The sequence below is a fragment of the Pelobates fuscus genome, chromosome 8 (genome assembly GCF_036172605.1).
Source record: "Pelobates fuscus isolate aPelFus1 chromosome 8, aPelFus1.pri, whole genome shotgun sequence".
NCBI classification, from domain to species: Eukaryota; Metazoa; Chordata; class Amphibia; order Anura; family Pelobatidae; genus Pelobates; species Pelobates fuscus.
This window is the reverse complement of record NC_086324.1, coordinates 120,809,457-120,828,356: the sequence shown is the minus strand read 5'-3', so window position 1 is coordinate 120,828,356 and position 18,900 is coordinate 120,809,457. Positions and strand designations below refer to the sequence as shown.

Below are 18,900 nucleotides of genomic sequence, written 5' to 3'. Positions count from 1 at the left end.
ACGCCATCATGGACAGCCTCAGGCGTGTTAGTCAAGCCAGGAGTCTCCTGATCGAGTGGAGGGGGTATAGAGTGTTTCCACTTCCACCGGCAAGGTTACACTAGGTCCTGCAGCGCTCTGCATAGGGGTTTGGGAAACAGGGTGTGCCTGCATCAGTGCCTGTGTAATTAACTGGGTAATCGTGGAGGATATGACTCCCATGGCCGATGTTCAGGCCTTACTAATGGGATTCATCATAGTCACGTCCAACAGGCTTTGGAATTCCTCTGATGCAATCAAGGTGGCGTCATCCATGGGGTCAGAGGTAGGAGCCCTGGGAAAGGTCAGAGGCTTACAGAAGGCCCATCGCCAGTAGACTGCATACTGAGAGTCAAACAACCACAGTGCCCCAGTAAAGTGTGTTTAATTGGTATAATTAGCCCAGCAAAGTCACTTAAGGCAGAACTAAACTTATTAAGAAAGACACAGGGTAAAATGGGAGAAGTGGTAAGGATTGCTTAATCCAGTCACAACTACTTGGAGGAGCTAGCAGGAAAAAAAAAATAGTATACAAGAACAAAACACAGTTAGAATGAAATTACATATGTATAATTTTTTTTTTCATCTATTATTGTAATTATACGTGTATATATATATATGTGTGTGTAACATCATTCTAAGTGTATTTTAATACTAATATATTTGCTTATATTAGTATTAAAATACATTACGTATGACGTTACATATATATATATATATATATATATATAAGATGTATGTGTATATACACATGTATATAATTTTTGTAAATATTATTCTAAGTGTATTTTAATACTAATATATTTGCTTATATTAATATTAAAATACACACATATATATATATATATATAGTCATACGTAATGTGTGTGTGTGTGTGTGTGTATATATATATATATATACACAGTATATACACACATACACACACACACATATATATATATATATATATATATAAAACGTCATACAAGTTTTTTTGCATTTTTCACACACGAATGGCACTTTTACTGACAATATTATTGTTGTAATAAGTTTTACTGTTTTAAAAACACTTATTTTTGTGTTCAGTGAAGTCTCCCAAGTATAACAGTACCCCCCCTATGTACAGTTTTTATGGTGTTTTGTAAAGTTAGAGAGTCAAATATAAGGCTTGCATTTCATTTTTTTCACATTGAAATTTACCAGATTGCTCATGTTGCCTTTTGAAACCGTATGGTAGCCCAGGAATAAGAGTTACCCCCATGATGGCATGCCCTATGCAAAAGAAGACAACCCAAAGTATTGCAAATGGGGTATGTCCAGTCATTTTTAGTAGCCACTTAGTCACAAACATTGGCCAAATATTAGTTGTTTTTTGCTTTTTCACACAAAAACAAATATGAATGTTAACTTTGGCCAGTGTTTGTGACTAAGTGGCTACTACAAAAGACATACCCCACTTGCAATACCTTGGGTAGTCTACTTTTGCAAATGGTATGCCATCATGGGGGTAAATCTCATTCCTGGGCTACCACACGGTCTCAAAGGTAACATTACTAACCTAGCAAATTTCAATGTGAAAAACCTGAAAAATGGAATGTGCTATATTTGACCCATTAACTTTCCAAAACACCGTAAAAACAGTTAATGGGGGCTAATGTTGTACTCCTGAGACTTTGCTGAATCCAAATATGTTCTCTTTTTGCAGTGAAAGCTAACAGTATTATGACATTTACAGCTAAAATGTGAGGCGGAACTACAATTTTTTTTTTTTTTTTAAATTTAATTTCTCACTGTTTTTTTCCATTTTATTCATAATAAATTGTGTTTCATACATGAATAGTTCATGAGTAATGAAAGCCCTGTTTCTCCTGAACAAAATGATATATAATAAGTGTGGGTGCACTTAATTTGAAAGAGGTGAATTACGGTTGGACAGACATATAGCGCAAATTCCAGTTTTTGTTTAGATTTTGTTTTGATCAGAACGTGTACTATTGACTCCGTCCTGAAGGGGTTAAAGGAAAGAGAAAGCATAATAGGAGCCTTCATGTGTTTAAAAAAAACATTGCCACCCTTTTTCTTAAATTGACTGTTCTACTTTGTTTAATATCTATTAAAGGTTTCAGACGAACGAGACTTAAACATCCCACGCTGCTATTTTACACCTCAAGTAGTTCAGTTTAAAAATTTCAGACATGCCAAAACCAATATTAAATCAGTTTTTATCCCTGTTTTATAGAACACCCTCATCTGTGTGTGGTCTAATGTCTCAAATCCAGAACATCCTTGATCAGGCATTCAGATAAACCAAAATTGCTAATTTTCTATTGAAAACCACCACATCTACCCATTTCCTCAGTTACTCTGGCTAGATGGGATTGAAACACTGTGTTTAGCAGGGATTGACATTACTAAATTTGACCTTCATTCCGGAAGCTGGATGTTTACTTTCTGATATTCTAAAAGCCGCCAGTTGGTGTTCTGATACTACTCTTAAACTTTTTATTTCCATTCTATTACTAATGTCTTTGGGTCTATGGTAACTATGTTATTATCTATGGTATGTCATCATGTGTTCTTCTTTATAATGTAATGTTTATTATATATTTTAACTAGTATAATAGGAGCCTCCTGTCTGCAATAAAAGTTTAAGATTTTTCCCTATCATATTGCGTAAGAAAATAGGGATTTTATTAAAGACAGGAGGCAAGTATTAACCCTCCCAACATTAACCCATCACTTTGTCTCCTTTTATTTTTCCTGTATAGCTTAACCTGCATAATATTCAATGGACTTTCTTCCGTGATCTATTCTTATCAAGTTTCTACAGTTATGATTTATTTTCAGGTGTCGCAGCTTGAAAAAGGACATGGGTTACTTTCTTGGGACTTATATTATCTGACTGGTTATCTGTGTTCTGCAGTTGAAATCAAAATTATTTGGGGGACGGGGCCAGACCGCCATGCTGTGTGGATGCAAGGACAATCAGCTCCTGCAGTCTTTCAACTTTTAAGCTCACCACAGCAGACAACTTACCTTTGTAACCCCTGGAAACTGCACTCCAAGATGCAGAGCAGTGCTGGTTCTGAGGCTGAGCCTGAAAAGTGCCTCTCTGTCTCTGAGAGGGAGAGCCTTGGTCCACGCGGCTGAGGCCTACTCTGGCAGTGAGTGGAGTCGACAGCCGCAGCCCTGCTATCCTGCCCAACTGCGGCAGATTGGATCCTGCAAAAAACACCACCCTAAGCAAAGGCCTTGTGTCCTGATGGGCCCCAAGAGCTGGCTGGCTACCTTAACCCCTTCAGAACGGAGTCAATAGTGCACGTTCTGATCAAAACAAAAACTGGAATTTGCGCTATGTCTGTCCAACCATAATTCACCTCTTTCATATTTAGTGCACCCACACTTATTATATATCATTTTGTTCAGGAGAAACAGGGCTTTAATTTATCATTAACTATTCATATATTCATTTGCATTTCCGCCTGACATTTTAGCTGTAAATGTCATACCATTTTTAGGTTTTACTGCAAAAAAAAAAAATACATATTTGTAATCAGCGATGTCTCACAAGAACAACAGTACCCCCATTAACAGATTTTATGGTGTTTTGGAAAGTTACAGGGTCAAATATAGAACGTTCCATTTTCAAATTGAAAATTTGACAGATTAGTAATGTTACCTTTGAGATGGTGTGGTAGCCCAGGAATGAGAATTGCCCCTATAATGGCATACCATTTGCAAATGTAGTCTACCCAAGTTATTGCAAGTGGGGTATGTCCAGTCTTTGTAGTAGCCACTTCGTCACAAACACTGGCCAAAGTTAGTGTTCATATTTGTTTTTGTGTGAAAAAGCAAAAAATAATATTTGGCCAGTGTTTGTGACTAAGTGGCTACTTAGAGACTGGACATCCCCCACTTACAATACCTGGGGTTGTTTTCTTTTGCATATGCTATGCCATATTAACCAATCTGGCAACTTTAAATGTCAAAAAGAAATGCAAGCCTTATATGTGAATAACTTTCCACTGTTATTCTCAGGAGACTTCACTAAACACAAATAGTGTTTTAAAAACAGTAAAACATTACAACAATAATATAGTCCATAAAAGTGCGGTTCTTTTTTTTTTTTTTTTTAAACAAACACCTCACTTTTACTTAAAATATCATCGTTGTAATACAATTTACTAGTTTGAAACACTAATATTTGAGTTCAGTGAAGTCTCCTGAGTAAAACAGTACCCCCTATGTACAGGTTTTATGGGGTCTTGGAGAGTTACAGGGTCAAATATAGTGCTGGCGAATTAAATTATCTGCACTTTCTTCCTGTGTTGTCAGGCATGTCTATCAAATTACATAATTATGTTAAAAGATTAAATATATACATAGCATTTTAATATATGCATTTATAGCTATTTAAAAATTCTATGTGTATACTAATGTAATTATATCATCCATACATTTCTATTTTAATTTTACACGTCTAATGATTTGTTATTATTCTTCCCACCAGCAGGAGGACTGTGACATTTCAGCCGGCCCACAGCTCTCTTTGAGAGCAATCACATAGCCCCCGGGGGCTTCTTTTGCTGTGGGAGGGCTGCGTGGGCTGTCAAGCAGTCCTCCCGAAGCAGAGCGCCGGGTTAGGTGAGTATACTGGGCGCTCCAGCCTTTACGGCGTTCTATGCCGGCTGCAACGGCTTTAAAGCCCATTTAATATGGGACAGCATAGAACGCCGTAACGGCGGTAAGTGAGTATCTCAGTGAAAGTGTGTGTGCCAATGACTGTATTGGTAGTGAGTATGTCAGTGCATGCATCAATGAAGGCATGTGTCTGTCAGTCCAAAAAGTGGCCCTGACCTAAATTGGTGATGCAAATTTAGATTAGGGGGTGCCCGAATTTAGTGGTGCCTAGGGCAGCACAATTCCGAAATACACCACTGACCATCCTGTAGATATAAGATCCCTATAGATTGTCAGATAATCACATGAAAAACCAAACCATCTACAGACCTAAAATAAAATATACACAAAGGGTTATTTACTAAAGTGAGACTTTGATACCTAAAATAACATTTTCTTACTTTATTCATTGACCCGAGTAGAGTACTATTTTTAAACTTTAGATCCACTTAATATAGAATATTCTAGTTTTGTTTTATGAATTACTGATCATTTTCTGCAGGGTGTGGGAATAAAAATAAATGAAAATGTGGGTGGGAGGTATTTTATTTACATCTGCTGCTTTTTATAGTTGTTTCCAGTTCCACTCAGAGGCAATAAAATGGCAGATTACAGTTAGGCAATCATTAAGCCCTTTTGCAATAAGTTACTGTAAGCTTCATACAAATCTATTTATGTGTCTTAATTTAGATTTATTACCACTAGATATCCAAGCACACTTACCTAGAATGTACTTCCTCATTGTTTGCAACTTTGCTGCCTTGGGCATCTTCACAGAAATGCAGTACAAACATTGTACATTCAGCATTACTTACATGCACACATTTGCACCATATAGACAACATTACAGGGTTTAAGAAAGAGTTACATGATGTAAACAAAACAAAGTAGGGCTCGTTCAGGTACACAATAGGTAACTGCTAAATATAATTTATTTTAACAATTCCAGATGCCTTCTCATAACATTTCATACAGAAATATGGAAGTATTGTTTGCAATATTGCAGGCTAGTGTAGTTTCCAAAATACGTAGTGTCCACAACAACCCAACAGTTAAAGTTATTGGCCAGAATTTGTGGCTCAGATTGCTAGTAACTTAGTTGTGGCTGCAGTAATATTAAGGTGGCAAGAAAAAAATGGAAAATTCAATAGGAAAATAAAAGTTTACAGTAGACTGGCAGCATACTGCAAATTAGTGTTTATTAGTTTTAGTCCATTTAATTTATTTAAACTACAAGATTTAGAGAGGAAAATATAGTGCATACATTTTAGAAGCTGAAGCCGTCTTTGTGCAAATTTGGCACATCAAATGTAAAGGCTTCATTGGAAGCTTCCGGCTGCATGGCAAGTGCATCATCCGTATCCTGTCAAGAGAAAATATACAATCCTGGTCACTATAAAACAGTCATGAGTTTCACAATACACTAAACCAGCTTTAATTTGGAAGAAAAAAAACCCAAACAGAAGCACCATATTGACAGCTGTAGTGGTGATGTGAGAAGTGCCTCGGTAACCTTCTAGGTTAAGTAGCCAGTTTGCCATCTATTTCACAGTTTACCAGGCGTCTGAGAGACAGTCATTCTTCCTGTACAGTTTAATTTGACTACTTACTAACCTAGCCTGGGAGGGTTCATAAGCACCACTACTGTGTGAAGTGTGTGGGGGGGAGGAAATGTGTGAGAGATAGATAGATAGATACACACAAAATTAGATTTGTTCATTCCAGCTGAATATCATTACTCCAACCATCATGATCACTTCTGCTTTTTAGAGTGGTCATGGTGGTGGGCTTCTGGGTGTGCAGCATATCAACACGAATCACTGCACACCCAAATATTTGTGTGCTAGGGGCAGGTTGCACCTCTGGTGGAATACAAGCACAAGATTGTTTTTCATTAGAGTGCTCTACCATAGGCTTTGCCACAGTATCTTAGCTGTTCCTAGAACTGCACTCTTTTGAACAGAGATCTCAGATGTCCCACCTGGAATCTGCTGAAGCTACTTAAAACAGGTGTGTGGGGTGGCACATTTCCAGTAATCTTAGTCTTATTAGCCCTCAATTTCAAGTAGGCTTTAGTTATTTTACCATTTTAAAGTAACATCTAAAGTTACATACAAGCCATTTCACAAGTTGGATCATACTTATCCACTAAAGTCTAAAAATCTATTTTAACAAAATATCAAGGGAGATTTATCAAGGGAATATACAGGTGCTATTTCGTGTGCCTACTGTTAATGTTCAGACATTTTACTGGTTCCCATGGCGATTGCTTACTAGTAGCAATTACTTGATTTTGCTTTAACAGGTCTCTCCTATGAGGTTATACACACACACACACACATACCTCTGAGAAGTATTTTTCTATGAGAGCCAGAGCAGCATGATAAACCATATGATTGTCATGTGTTTGAAGAGCTTCAATCTTTTCTAATCCTCCTAGTTCCTCCACTACCATACAAAGTTTTTCCAGCTCATCAAGCTTCTCTGCAGCCTGAAATATAAAAGAGAATTTAATATCTTCACATGCAGTGCACTTCTAAAGTCAAACACAAATATGTTCAGAATATCATAAGAGAAGTCCATAACAAGAGCACTCCAGGACCAAGACAGAAAAATGAAGCCGTATAAGTGAGGATTATGTTCTAGTTCTCCATAACTCACCAGGAATATGTTGGTAATGGCATCCAAGATTACAAGAATCGTTTTACTGTCCTTAACCGTGAGGAGATCGAGCAAGGGTTCCAAGACGCCACACTGAACTAACTGAACTACTTGTTCCACAGTACCACCACTGGTGAAGTTTGTGACTGCCCACACAGCTTCCCTCTGTGCCTTGAAGTCTCCCTAAATGTTAGAGGATAGAAGGGAAGAGGAAACATTTAAAAAAAAAAAAAAAAGAGAAACGTGTAGTACTGTTAGAACATGGACTGCCAGTCACATCACTCCAGACATTAGTGATAAATATTTCACCCATGATGCCAGGGTTTCCCCCAATAGGTGGCCAAGCATCACTTATAATGAAGCTCAAACAGGTGGGTGTTAATCTAGGCTGGTGAGGAGGTTTAACAAAGTCTTTAAATCCGACAGTTGTCTCTGAATGGACTGCCAAACTTACTCAACCACACCCCATCTAATTTTCTTTACATTTCGAGAGAAATGACAGGTGACATGTGCAAAGTTATATTTTCAAAATCAACTGAAACCCATTTTATCTACTTTATATTTCCTTTAAAGAAAAATAAAAAAAATAAGCATCTTGTATCTTGACAAATCCATTGAAAAGTAACTGCTTACCTTCTTTAGCAGATCTATAAGTGGAGGAAGGAGTCCACATGTAATGATCTGTTGTATCTGAGAGGATGATCCAGCAGCAATGTTACTGAGTGCCCATGCTGCCTCCTTCTGAATGCTTGGCTTATTGTGTCGGAGGAGCTGAGGTAGGACTGAGAGGACCCCTGCATCAATTGCTACCTGTGTCTGCTTGTCTGTCCCAGTGACTATGTTTCCGATAGAACGCAACGCAGGTGTCTGGGGAAAATGTGTAGATGCAAAGTTTAACTATGTAAGGCTTCATACATAGGTCGCAGAGTAACATAGTCAGTAGCAACGGGTTGAGTTTAGAGATTAGTGGGCCTTTTACTCGAACTATGCCCATTATATACTCAAATCTTTTACAATACCACAAACCCATTGGTTTACATATTTGAAGAAAAAAAAAGTTTTAGAGTGTCAAAATCCACCGCCTGATGTTAAGAGGATCAGAGTCATAGATTAGCCTGAAATAAAGGCTTATTGTCTTTTCACAATTTGAAGGACCAACATAAAGCCAGCAGGTGACATCACAAATCTTGCTAAATTAAGTATGTGTTCTATACCATGTGAGGGGAGGGTGTCTGCATCCAAAGACAACTTTAAGTTTTGGTGCTCAGAGTCCCATTAATTTAGGTTTCCATCCTCACCATGTCAACTGGACTTTGATGCTAGAATTCTGAATTGGAAAATGGATTTCAATTTGCCTTACCTCAATTTATTGCCAGCTGCAAGTAACCTCAGCACTAGAGACTACACTTTAGAGATTCCAGAGTTTATTGAAATATCAAATACACAACCATAGATCACATGAAGAGGGATGTTATATTATAGCCATCTCTCTTTTAGCCCAGAAAGTTTGGCCAAATATCCCTTGCTCAAAGGTTGGACCAAACTGATCATTTCAGAATACACAATGATCTTACAATATGAGCCAGGCGATTGGTTAGCCTGTCTAACAATACCTTTTTGTAAGAATTACACCAGAGCCAGTTATTTACCTTCATCTCCACCTCCCCAGTTATTAACTACCTTTAATTTGTGGTTTAGCTTATTTAACATTTCATATATAACAGCACTACAGACTAAGTACTTTTGGATGTCATGTAGATACATTTCTATACAACATTGTGCCTTGATTGCATGACCGATTGTAAACAGCACAGAGCGCATGGAGAGGGAAGAAAAAACCTACACCACAAACAAAAACCCAACTCACCACAATGCTTAGCTCAATATTATTCATTAAATGAATTATTCTGTCAACAGCTCCAGTTTTTACCACCACATCAATTCGGTCATTAGAGCCATCAGTGAGGTAGGATATGGCCCAGCATGAATCTGACAGGATATCCTTATCTTCACCGTGCAGAAGCTGTGTTAACACTGGTAGAATTTGAAGTACAGCTGACATAGGTGGATATGGGTTCTTATTGCGGCAAAGATTAGATAGGGTCCAGGTAATGTTCCTTAGATAACCAATCTGCAATGAAAGTTTGCCATAAGATTTGTATTGCTTAGCACAGTGATTTACACACTTAATGCTTTCAGTCTGATCTATGATGGATGGCCTGTCCTCATCTGATTCTGTCAGGTTTGGCAATCCTGTATTTCCTATATTGACCCAATGAATTTCACCAGGAGGTGGAGTGCAAGATCACCTCAAAAGTCAGGTGATTACCCACAGGGGGATTATTCCAGGTGTCCATTGCTATGGCATGTAAACACACACACACACACACATACACATACACATACACATACATACATATATATACCCCACCAGCATCCATCCACTTGGACATGTGATGCACACATTGTATAACAAAAATGGTGTGAAAGTGTGAAGTGGTAAAGGGAATATAGGCCAGGCAAGTAACTGAAAGGGGCACTATATACACTCACCAGAACAATTACATTAAGCTGTAGTTTTTCTGGTGACTAATCATTCCCTGTAGGCATTTTCATACAAACACTACATTTTCAGAGAAAAGGCAGTGTTTACATTGCCCCCTAAGGATACCTCCACTAGCCACTCCTCAGATGGCCACTGCTGTACAGTATGCAGCACTACCGTTCTTCGTCTCCATGCACTGCTGAGTTTTCCCTCATGGAGATGCATTGATTTGATGCATCAATATGAGGTGGTGCTAATTGGCCAAGCCAGTGATTGGCCCTGTCCCCATCCCGCCTCTTTGCCTATTTCAGCAAACCCATTTGAAGGGTGTAACAGTTGCAACACCTTTAACTACCAGAAGTGGAATACATTATATATAAATTGGAGACATCACTCTTCTAATAAATGCCAGAAACAACGTGTTCAAGGACTAAATAAAAGCAAATGTCAGCTAGAATGCATACCGGTGTATTGGGTGTAACCAAGGCAAGCAGTGGAGGAATTACATTGCAGTTAATCAAAGCATCTCTGTACATTGGTCCATCACCTGAGCAAGGATAAGACGATAAAAGTTAGACTATGAAAGATTAAAATATATCTAGTGCGCCAGTACATGGGATAGTATAATTTAATAAAAAAAATATATATATATATATATATATATATATATATATATATATATATATATATATATATATATATACACACATACACACACAGTATCTTGTTTTGGCTAGTCATTGTTACTTCTACTTTTGTAGTTGGCTTGTTCTTTATTCCCCCCAAGTAGGATTATGTACTACACAAGTCTGTACTGTACAATATGTCTTGTATCAACAATATTCTGTGGCATACGATCATGTACCCCAATTTTCTTTGAGTAATTACAAAACTTTAAAAAACAAACAAAAAAAAAAAAACTAACATTATAGGCACCCAGACCACTTCATCTCATTGAAATGGTCTGGGTGCAGTGTCCCTGTCCCCCTTAGTCCTGCGATGGAAAATATTGCAGTTTGAGAAACTGCAGACTGCCTATAGTGGCTGTCTACCAGACAGCCACTAGAGGTTCTTCTGGGAGTTTAGCAGACTCTAGGTTGCCTAAATGATGCTGATGCTATCCATCATATGCAACATCCCCATAGGAAAGCTATGAGGCAATGCTTTCCAATGGGAAGGGCCTAATGTGCTGATTGCTGCGTATGCTTTAGGTCCCCAGTTTGAGGACGTTGAAGGAGAAGCACTGACCTAGCACCAAGGGAAATAGTTGCTGGAATGGGGCAAGTAAAAGGCAACTATGCCCCGGGGAGGTGGAAGCATACTATAGGGCAGGGGTAGGCAACCTTTTAGCAGCACAGTGCCAATATAGGATTGTGATGTCCCGTAGCATGCCGGTCCTATTTTTTTAAATTGAGGTGTGTATGCTGCCGTATTCTGCTTGTGTTTTTATACTGTAATTGCTTTGTATCATTGTATTTGTGCTTATATGAGCTATTATATTGTATATGTTCAGGAGTAGTTTGTGGTATCGTGTATGATACATATGAATGTGGGCTGTGTATGTGGGCTGCTTGTGGAATTGTGTGTGTGGATGGATATGCCACATTGTGTGTTTGGTAGTGTGTGTATGTGTGGGGGCTGTTTGGGGTATTGCATGTGAGAGGCTGCATGTGGGGTTGTGTGCATGTATGTGGATTATTAGCGGGTTACGTTTGTGCGGATTGTATGTATGTTTGTTTGTGGGCTGTTCGTATTATTTGTATGAGGCAAGGGTTATTAGGCATTTCTGTGTAAATCTAGCAGTGTGGGTGGCTTCCCTGGCTTCCAGTGGGGACCAGGCTGGCCAGGTACAGGTGAAGGGCAGGAGCTGCAATATCCGCTGTTGGCTGCTCTACCACAGTGTGGATTCCTATTCACAAGTGCTGGGAGGAAGTGATCTGAGATCACTTACTCTATATCCTGCAATGCATAAATTGAGGATTTACCTTCACCACCTTTTCATATAAGCAGATATCTGAAGTTTCACTGTAGCAGCCTTGAGTGCCGTGTAAAGACACCTTGAGTGCCGTGCATGGCACTAGTGCCGTAGGTTGCCTACCCCTGCTATAGGGTTAAGAATAAAAACTTGTAATCCGAACACTATAGAATCACTTTAACATTGAGCAATAAACATAGCGGGTCAACTTCAGGCAATAGTTCCTTTTGGTCATGAAGGATGTCCTTTTCATATAGTTACAAAATGACAAAAATGGTGTTTGAGTAAGAATACTAAATCCCATGATACCTACATTTACTTAAAAAAAACAAAAAAAAAACATTTAAGCATTTCTGCAAGTCTTACCAGCAATATTTCCCAATGCCCAGACTGCCTGTTCACTGATATAAGGATATGGAGACGATATCAGAGATATGAAAGCAGGAACAGCACCACCATCCACTACCGATTTAGTTTGATCAGAAGTACCAGAAGCTATATTTGTTAGAGCCCAGGCTGCTTCAAATTGTAGGGTGGGATGATCATTGCGGCTCAAGAACCCCACAAGCTTTGGAATTAGCCCAGCCTCTATGATATCATTGAGAGGAGGGTTCCGCTCACGAGACAGAATTTTCCTTAGGTGCGGGGGAAAATAAAAATAAATAATTTAAACAAAAACCACCTACAGACACACACTTACACAAACTCAAGTAAAGAGGTTACACATAAAAGATGGCAGTCCTATTTGAATGGAATTAGTTGGCTGAGAATCAGCTGCATTCCATCAAGAGAGATTGAATAGACATCACTATACTTCCACTGCAGGGATATCTGAATAGATGACAAGACTGCTAGAGCCAGGGACACAATGTCAAGTATCAGACCGGTCAAGATTTTGACTGCTTACTGTAAGAAGGGGACTTCACCATAATTCCTGCAGGCTGTTATAGTGCTTAGTCTGCTCCTTTAAGTTTTACAGAGACCCAGTGTTACCATAGTTAGCAACTGAGAGGTACCTTGCAGCCTGTGTACTCTTCAGTTCAAGGTCAACATTTCCAGAGTTCATTCCTTGCACTATTTCATCCAGAGATAGTGGCAATGCCTGCAAGATATGAAATTGCAAGATACATGACATAAGCTAGTTTACTTTTGCAGTTACACACCACTGCATGTCTTTTGGGTCTCTAGCACACCCAGAGGTGAATTTTCAGTTGCCAATGACTAGTGGACATTGAGAATGGCTTTAAAGCATCTAAACGAGTTTCAAGAGTTCTAGGAGACCAATATATGTGCTTAGTCACTGCAGATCTAAGGCATGTTATACACACAGATCACAAAAGGAGGCTTTTTGATAAGGCCCTTGAGTCATATGGTCTAATTGCAACATATGGTTACAATGCATCAGTTAAAGGGACATTTAGCACCAGAAACACTACAGCTTTGTGTAGTGGTTAAGAGACTGCCCCATAATATATTACCAGGTAGATTTTTATAAAACTAAATGTGCACACCATTTGAGAAAAATAAAATAACATTCCTGCTGACTCACCTCAAGGCAACCAGAGTTGACACTCCTTTAAAACTTTTACAGATTAAAATATAAGTTTGTATTCCGCAAAGAGAAGACAAAAATAAAAAAAATATAAAAGACTTTCCTTTCCCTGGTAGACTCAGATTCTACAAATAGGATTATCTACGCACAGTAGACTTTTTCCCCCCCTTTAGCAAGATAACATTTAAAAGGTCACTACTTTCAAGTGGTCCTGGTGCTCTGAGTATGTGCACCCCATTTCACTATGAAAGAGCGCAGTTTAACTCCTCTGCTGTGGGAGGTGTAACTCCATCTCTGGTGGAATCATTAAGGCATTATTACCCAGCAGTTTCGGTGGCAGCATGCACCACTTTGCTGCATGTCAACCTTCAACCAACCCGCAAGGAGAACACTCCTTCTGTGGATTGAAAAGTTTATTCCGAAACCCTCCTCCCACCCACACCTCAAAAAATATATACGGTGTGACTCACCACAGAGTTTGTTTTCTGCTCTGGAGATAAAGGATATTCCTCTGGAAAACTAGATACATTCCTTCTTTTCAAGATCTGTTCATCTTTTTTTGCTTTCCTAAGCTCCACACTGACTTCCACCCTCCGACGTCTCAGTTCCTGCAAGAGATTATATACACTGTACAATTCTGTCCAATGATACATGACTGTTTCAATATTTGTAGACCAAAATTACACAAATTTCAGCATTTCAATGTAGAGATTAATTTAAGCTTACAAAAGTGATTTTTTTTGTTAGAGCCAGCATACAACCACCATAACTACATTTGACTGCAACAGTTCTGACGCAGATGTTATGTTGATATCCGTGGGATTAGTCGGTTTAAATTTGTTTGGCCTAACCCAAAACAGAAAGCATACGTTCACGCCTTAGGGACTAGTTTATAGGTTCTAATCTTACTTTAACAAAAACTTAGCAATAGACATTATTGCACCACTTCCCACAGCTATTGCTCTGAGGTGTTATGTATGGAGGCTACAGACAGTGTTTTACTCTTGCACATGCACGAGAGTACAGTACTGATGTGGTCATCTGTCTTCTCCCAAGTGCTTTTAATGCCCTAGGAGTGTGACACCCAAAGGGAGCTACTATGAGGCAAGTACAACTCCGCTGGACTCCTGGGCCGACACACCCCAAAAAGCAATGCCACCATCAGGGGTCTTTGCAAAATAGGCAGAGACCCTGGAAAGTGACACCTGCTTTAATATTGCTCACCGAGGCAGTGATCATTAGGCTTTAGTTATATTTGTTCAATCTTGCGTAATTAGCTTGGTTATACCACAGACAGACAATTACACTACAAGAACCAATGTAGTTAATTCTGATACCCCAGTTTTCTGTTAAAATACCATACATAACCCAGTGGTAGTTTAAAGGAACAATACAATGCAGGGCTTTATGGAGGCGAGCCAACAGCCTGCATAGGAAGGTACATCTCTCTGGCATTATTAGTGGGGTTAATGTCCAAGTAAAAAAAAAAAACTGTTCAAAAATAAAATTTTACTGTGTGTATGCATGTATTATTTACAAAAATAATACATACACACAATCCAAGAGTAACAGGTCAATCCAGATACCATAAACACTACAACAAGCTCTAGTAGTTATTGTGGCAGAACGCCTGGGTACCTCCTCCAAACACTTCACCAGGACACCAAGTACGTCCAGCCCCAGTGGCAGGTCTACACTTTGTGAGGCCTTACGCAAAATTCAGATATGAGGCCCCCCACTAACACCCAAAGTGAAAAAAAAAATACATACATACACACTGTGTGTATAAGGTGCTGTAGCTGTATTGGACAAGCTTGTAGCGCTGGATACAGAGAGCTGGTCTCTGTATTTATGGTTCAGAGACTTGCCGTGTCGCGGCTCCCTGTGCCGCAAGCTCTCCAACTGTAGTTATGGCATAATTTGCAAACAACGAATTTGCAATAAACAAATCTGATTAGCAATTATGCTAATCATTTATACACTACTGCGGGGTATGATTACTGCCTGTGTGTATTTCTGAGTGTCTGGCATTGTCTACCTGTGTATATGCATGAAAGTGTGTCTGACCGAGTGTATCCTTGTGAGTAAATGTAAGTCCTTATAAGTATGTGTCTGGGGTAGCTGCTTGCAGTGTGTAGTGTTTATGGGGGCGGCCTGCGACCTTTGTGCATGTTTGTATGATTAATGTCTTCAGTTTGTGACTGTGACAAGGGAAGTAAAGGGGTAACTGTGGCAGGATGAGGGAGGTAAATAAGACAGGATTGGAGGGGGGGGGTGAGTGTAACAGAACGAGGAAGGGTGAGAATATTAGGGGGATGGTTGTGACATGGTTGGAGGAGGGAGTGTGACAGGGCATGTGGAAGTGTAACAGGATTGGAGAAAGTTAATGTGACAGGCTGCATGTGCCATAGTTGGGGGTGTATCACAGAGTTGGGGTGAATGGGCCATGTTTGGAGGAGGCAGTGTAACAGAATGAGGGGAGGTGAGGGATTGAAGGGGTTAATGTGGCAGGATTAGATTAATGTAGAAGGGCGAGTGTGGCAGGGTTGTGGGGAGAGTGGCACAGTTGGAGGCTTATGTGGTAGGGTGAGGAGGGTGAGTGAAACAGACTGAGAGGATGAGTGACAGGGTTGGGGACTGTGTGAGTGCAAGAGAAGGTGAGTCCGACAGGATTAATGGGGGTTAATGTGAGAGGGTAATTGTGGTAAAGCACAGGTGACTTTGGTGGGAGGGGGTGAGTGACAGGATGAGTGGCTGGGTAAAGGGGGGAGACCGTGTGTGGGGCTGAAAGTTTTTGGGAATGGTGATAGTGTATGTGGTGACAATGTGTGGAGGAGGGCTGTGACAGAGTGTGTGGGTGGCTGTCATCCCACAGCCAGTAAGGTGGGTTGTGACAGGGTAGGGGAGTGAGGGGACTGTGACAAGGTGGAGGGGCTGTGGCAATGTGTGGGTGGCTGTGACAGGGCAAGTGGGCTTGAGGGTCGAGGGAGTGGCTGTAAATGTTTAGGGGCAGTGACAGGGAGTAGTGAGTGGAGGAGCTGAGACAGTGGGTAGGAGGGCCTGTGATAAGGGGCAGGCAGGACGGAGGGACAGTGACAGAGGGTAAGGGTGGGGAGTTGGAGGGGCAGTGACAGGGAGTTCATAAATAGGTCCTCGGGTGACCTCTCTGCCCAGTGGTCTGGCTCTCAGGTCTGCAGCTCCGCTGGGAGTGAGCTGCAGACCACGTGGTAAATCTCGTAATCTCCAGTCAGAGTGTTGCAGTGGTAACCCGCGACAACGCTCTGACAGGCGGGAGATCGCGAAACACTTCAGTATGCAGCGCACTCCCGGCGGAGCTGCAGACAGGCGGCGCTCTCTCTCCTCGCACCTGGTGGCATTATGAGAAAGCCGCCAGGCCCCCCTCCTGTGTCGGGTCAGTCTCTGACTGAAGACCCGACATAGTAGTCTGCCTTGAGGCGATTTAGGCAGCCACGAGGCCCCTGTCAGCGTGAGGCCTTAGGTGGCTGCCTAAATTGCCTAATTAGGCTCTGTCCAGCCCCTAGCCACCGCAGCTTGGCTGGGGTCTTGCCGTCTCCTCCCACCCTGGACCCAAATCCTGGATCCAGCTCCCAATGGGTAGACCTCTCCTCTGGAGTATAGCTAATTATAGCCAGTCCCCACACATTAGCGGAGACTTAATGCTGGGAGTAATTTTGTTTAATGCAGGAAAGCACTAACAATTTATACACAATTTAACCACCAACAGCCTCACTTACATACAAAAGGGTACATAGAGCACTATAGTTCAAGGAAGGGTGGGGACAGACAATAGCAAGGGCTGATGGAGATTAAGGAGGGACAAAGCAGCTAGTTTAAACAGGTCTGGCAGTGTCCCTGGGACAACACCATCCTGGGGAAACAATAGGACAGAAAAAAGGGGGAGAGGGGAGAGGCACATACAAGCAATACATTCAACATACTCCTCTGTGCCTGAGAGATAATGGAGTCAGGAACTGTGCAGACTCCATTATCTCCAGGTACAGAAAAATAAAAAATAAAAATAGTGATGGCAGACTTTGGACTTGCAAGAGTTCACTTCAGGGAAGCAGTACGTAAAAGTCCCTCCACACTTTCACTGTGTGCGCTGAGACAGGAGATTTCAATTTAAATAGTTTTTTTCATATCACAAAAGAAAAGAACTATGTATTTTATTTATTAGAATAGTAGAACAACAAGTGTACATTTTTCCCAGATTACATTATTTGCATTGTTAGGTTCTCTAAACTTATTCCAAAATTACAGTTTACGATCTTAACATTTAATAAAAACACATACAATTTCCTGGTGAATCACGGAGCCATAAGGTTGAAATGAGTGAGGGAGATACCCATGAGCTAAAGGCTCACTGGGTACAAAAAAAAAACCCCACAAGAATGAAATCACTTTATCTCCATTTTCCCCTCCCCTATCCTTGATATTTTCTCCCCTTTTCCTTCTTTATATTTACATTCTTGCAGCGGAATGAACCTTACACTTTATTCCTTCTATGGGCTGTCCATATTCCTCCCCCCCATTAGGTCATGTTTTTACTTCTATTTTGTGTGGGGGACAGACCACCCTGTCCCTGGATTATCCAGCTATTTACCCTGCTGGCATGGTTGTTCAGTAAATTGCATTCACCCCCCATATAAATAGTATTCTGTTCGACAACCGAACAAATCACTGAACGCCAGATCATATGTAAAGTGTGCTGCTTGATGACCCCAGTAACCTCAGTTAACACCTCCATAAACCGCAATAACACTAACATTCTAAGCGGTCGGCTGCTGCCCTTTAACCATGAACAGAGACACGTGTGTTTGGTCGTCAAGTGTATGGAACTAAAATTGGACACTCGGCGGCGTGAACACCGCTGGGACTTTCACCTCCGGTTATGTTTGGCGGAATCCATATGATCAGAGTGGCGTTGGGGGGGAGCACACTCTCGTACAATATACATGAGATGAGCGTACACACGAACAACTCAATCGTTCGTTTTTAGTAGGTTTTGTACTGCCGAAAGACAGTATAAACTATACCCCAGTGGCGTTTCAGCTGCGTTCGTGGGATTTGAGAGCTTTTTGGATATGTTGGGCACTCAGACCCAGGCTATCCAGGGATATAGGACTTTAGGGGGAATGTTATTGTTAACGGTTTGTTTTGGGGAGTGTTATTACTGTATATGTCCTGGACCTGACAGTTAATATAAGTATGTTGTGTATTTTGTCTCAGTCTACTCTCAGGTCCAGTGGGGAATGCCCCTGGAGTATGTGTCAGGAAACCTCTTGCATGGGGATTCACCTAAAAGGCAGTGTGTGGCTCTGTTAAAACCAGTTATACCCCACAATTTGAGTGTCATCCAGCTGCTGGGGATGAGGTGGGAGATTCCTGGATTTTACTGTGTTTGGCTGTTCCGGAGTAATCAGCGGAGGAGTGTCCCTGCTAGGACTATGACTCCGCTACAATTCTGA

The 18,900-nt window shown here is 40.7% G+C and overlaps 1 protein-coding gene across 3 annotated transcripts in view; it reads right to left on the bottom strand.

Annotated features, from left to right (window-relative positions):
- Positions 1 to 5,594: 5,594 nt before the first annotated feature.
- Positions 5,595 to 18,900, bottom strand: part of KPNA7 (karyopherin subunit alpha 7) — a 35,001-nt gene continuing 21,695 nt past the window's right edge. For all 3 annotated transcript variants that reach the window (XM_063430264.1, XM_063430266.1, XM_063430265.1), the window contains exons 3-11: positions 13,882 to 14,019; positions 12,876 to 12,961; positions 12,226 to 12,494; positions 10,349 to 10,431; positions 9,207 to 9,470; positions 7,973 to 8,206; positions 7,340 to 7,522; positions 7,023 to 7,169; positions 5,595 to 6,041 (exon numbers count right to left, since the gene is read on the bottom strand). In XM_063430264.1, the coding sequence (XP_063286334.1) occupies positions 5,946 to 6,041; positions 7,023 to 7,169; positions 7,340 to 7,522; positions 7,973 to 8,206; positions 9,207 to 9,470; positions 10,349 to 10,431; positions 12,226 to 12,494; positions 12,876 to 12,961; positions 13,882 to 14,019 (1,500 nt within the window). In that variant the 3' untranslated portion in view covers positions 5,595 to 5,945. The remainder of the gene's footprint in view (positions 6,042 to 7,022; positions 7,170 to 7,339; positions 7,523 to 7,972; positions 8,207 to 9,206; positions 9,471 to 10,348; positions 10,432 to 12,225; positions 12,495 to 12,875; positions 12,962 to 13,881; positions 14,020 to 18,900) is intronic.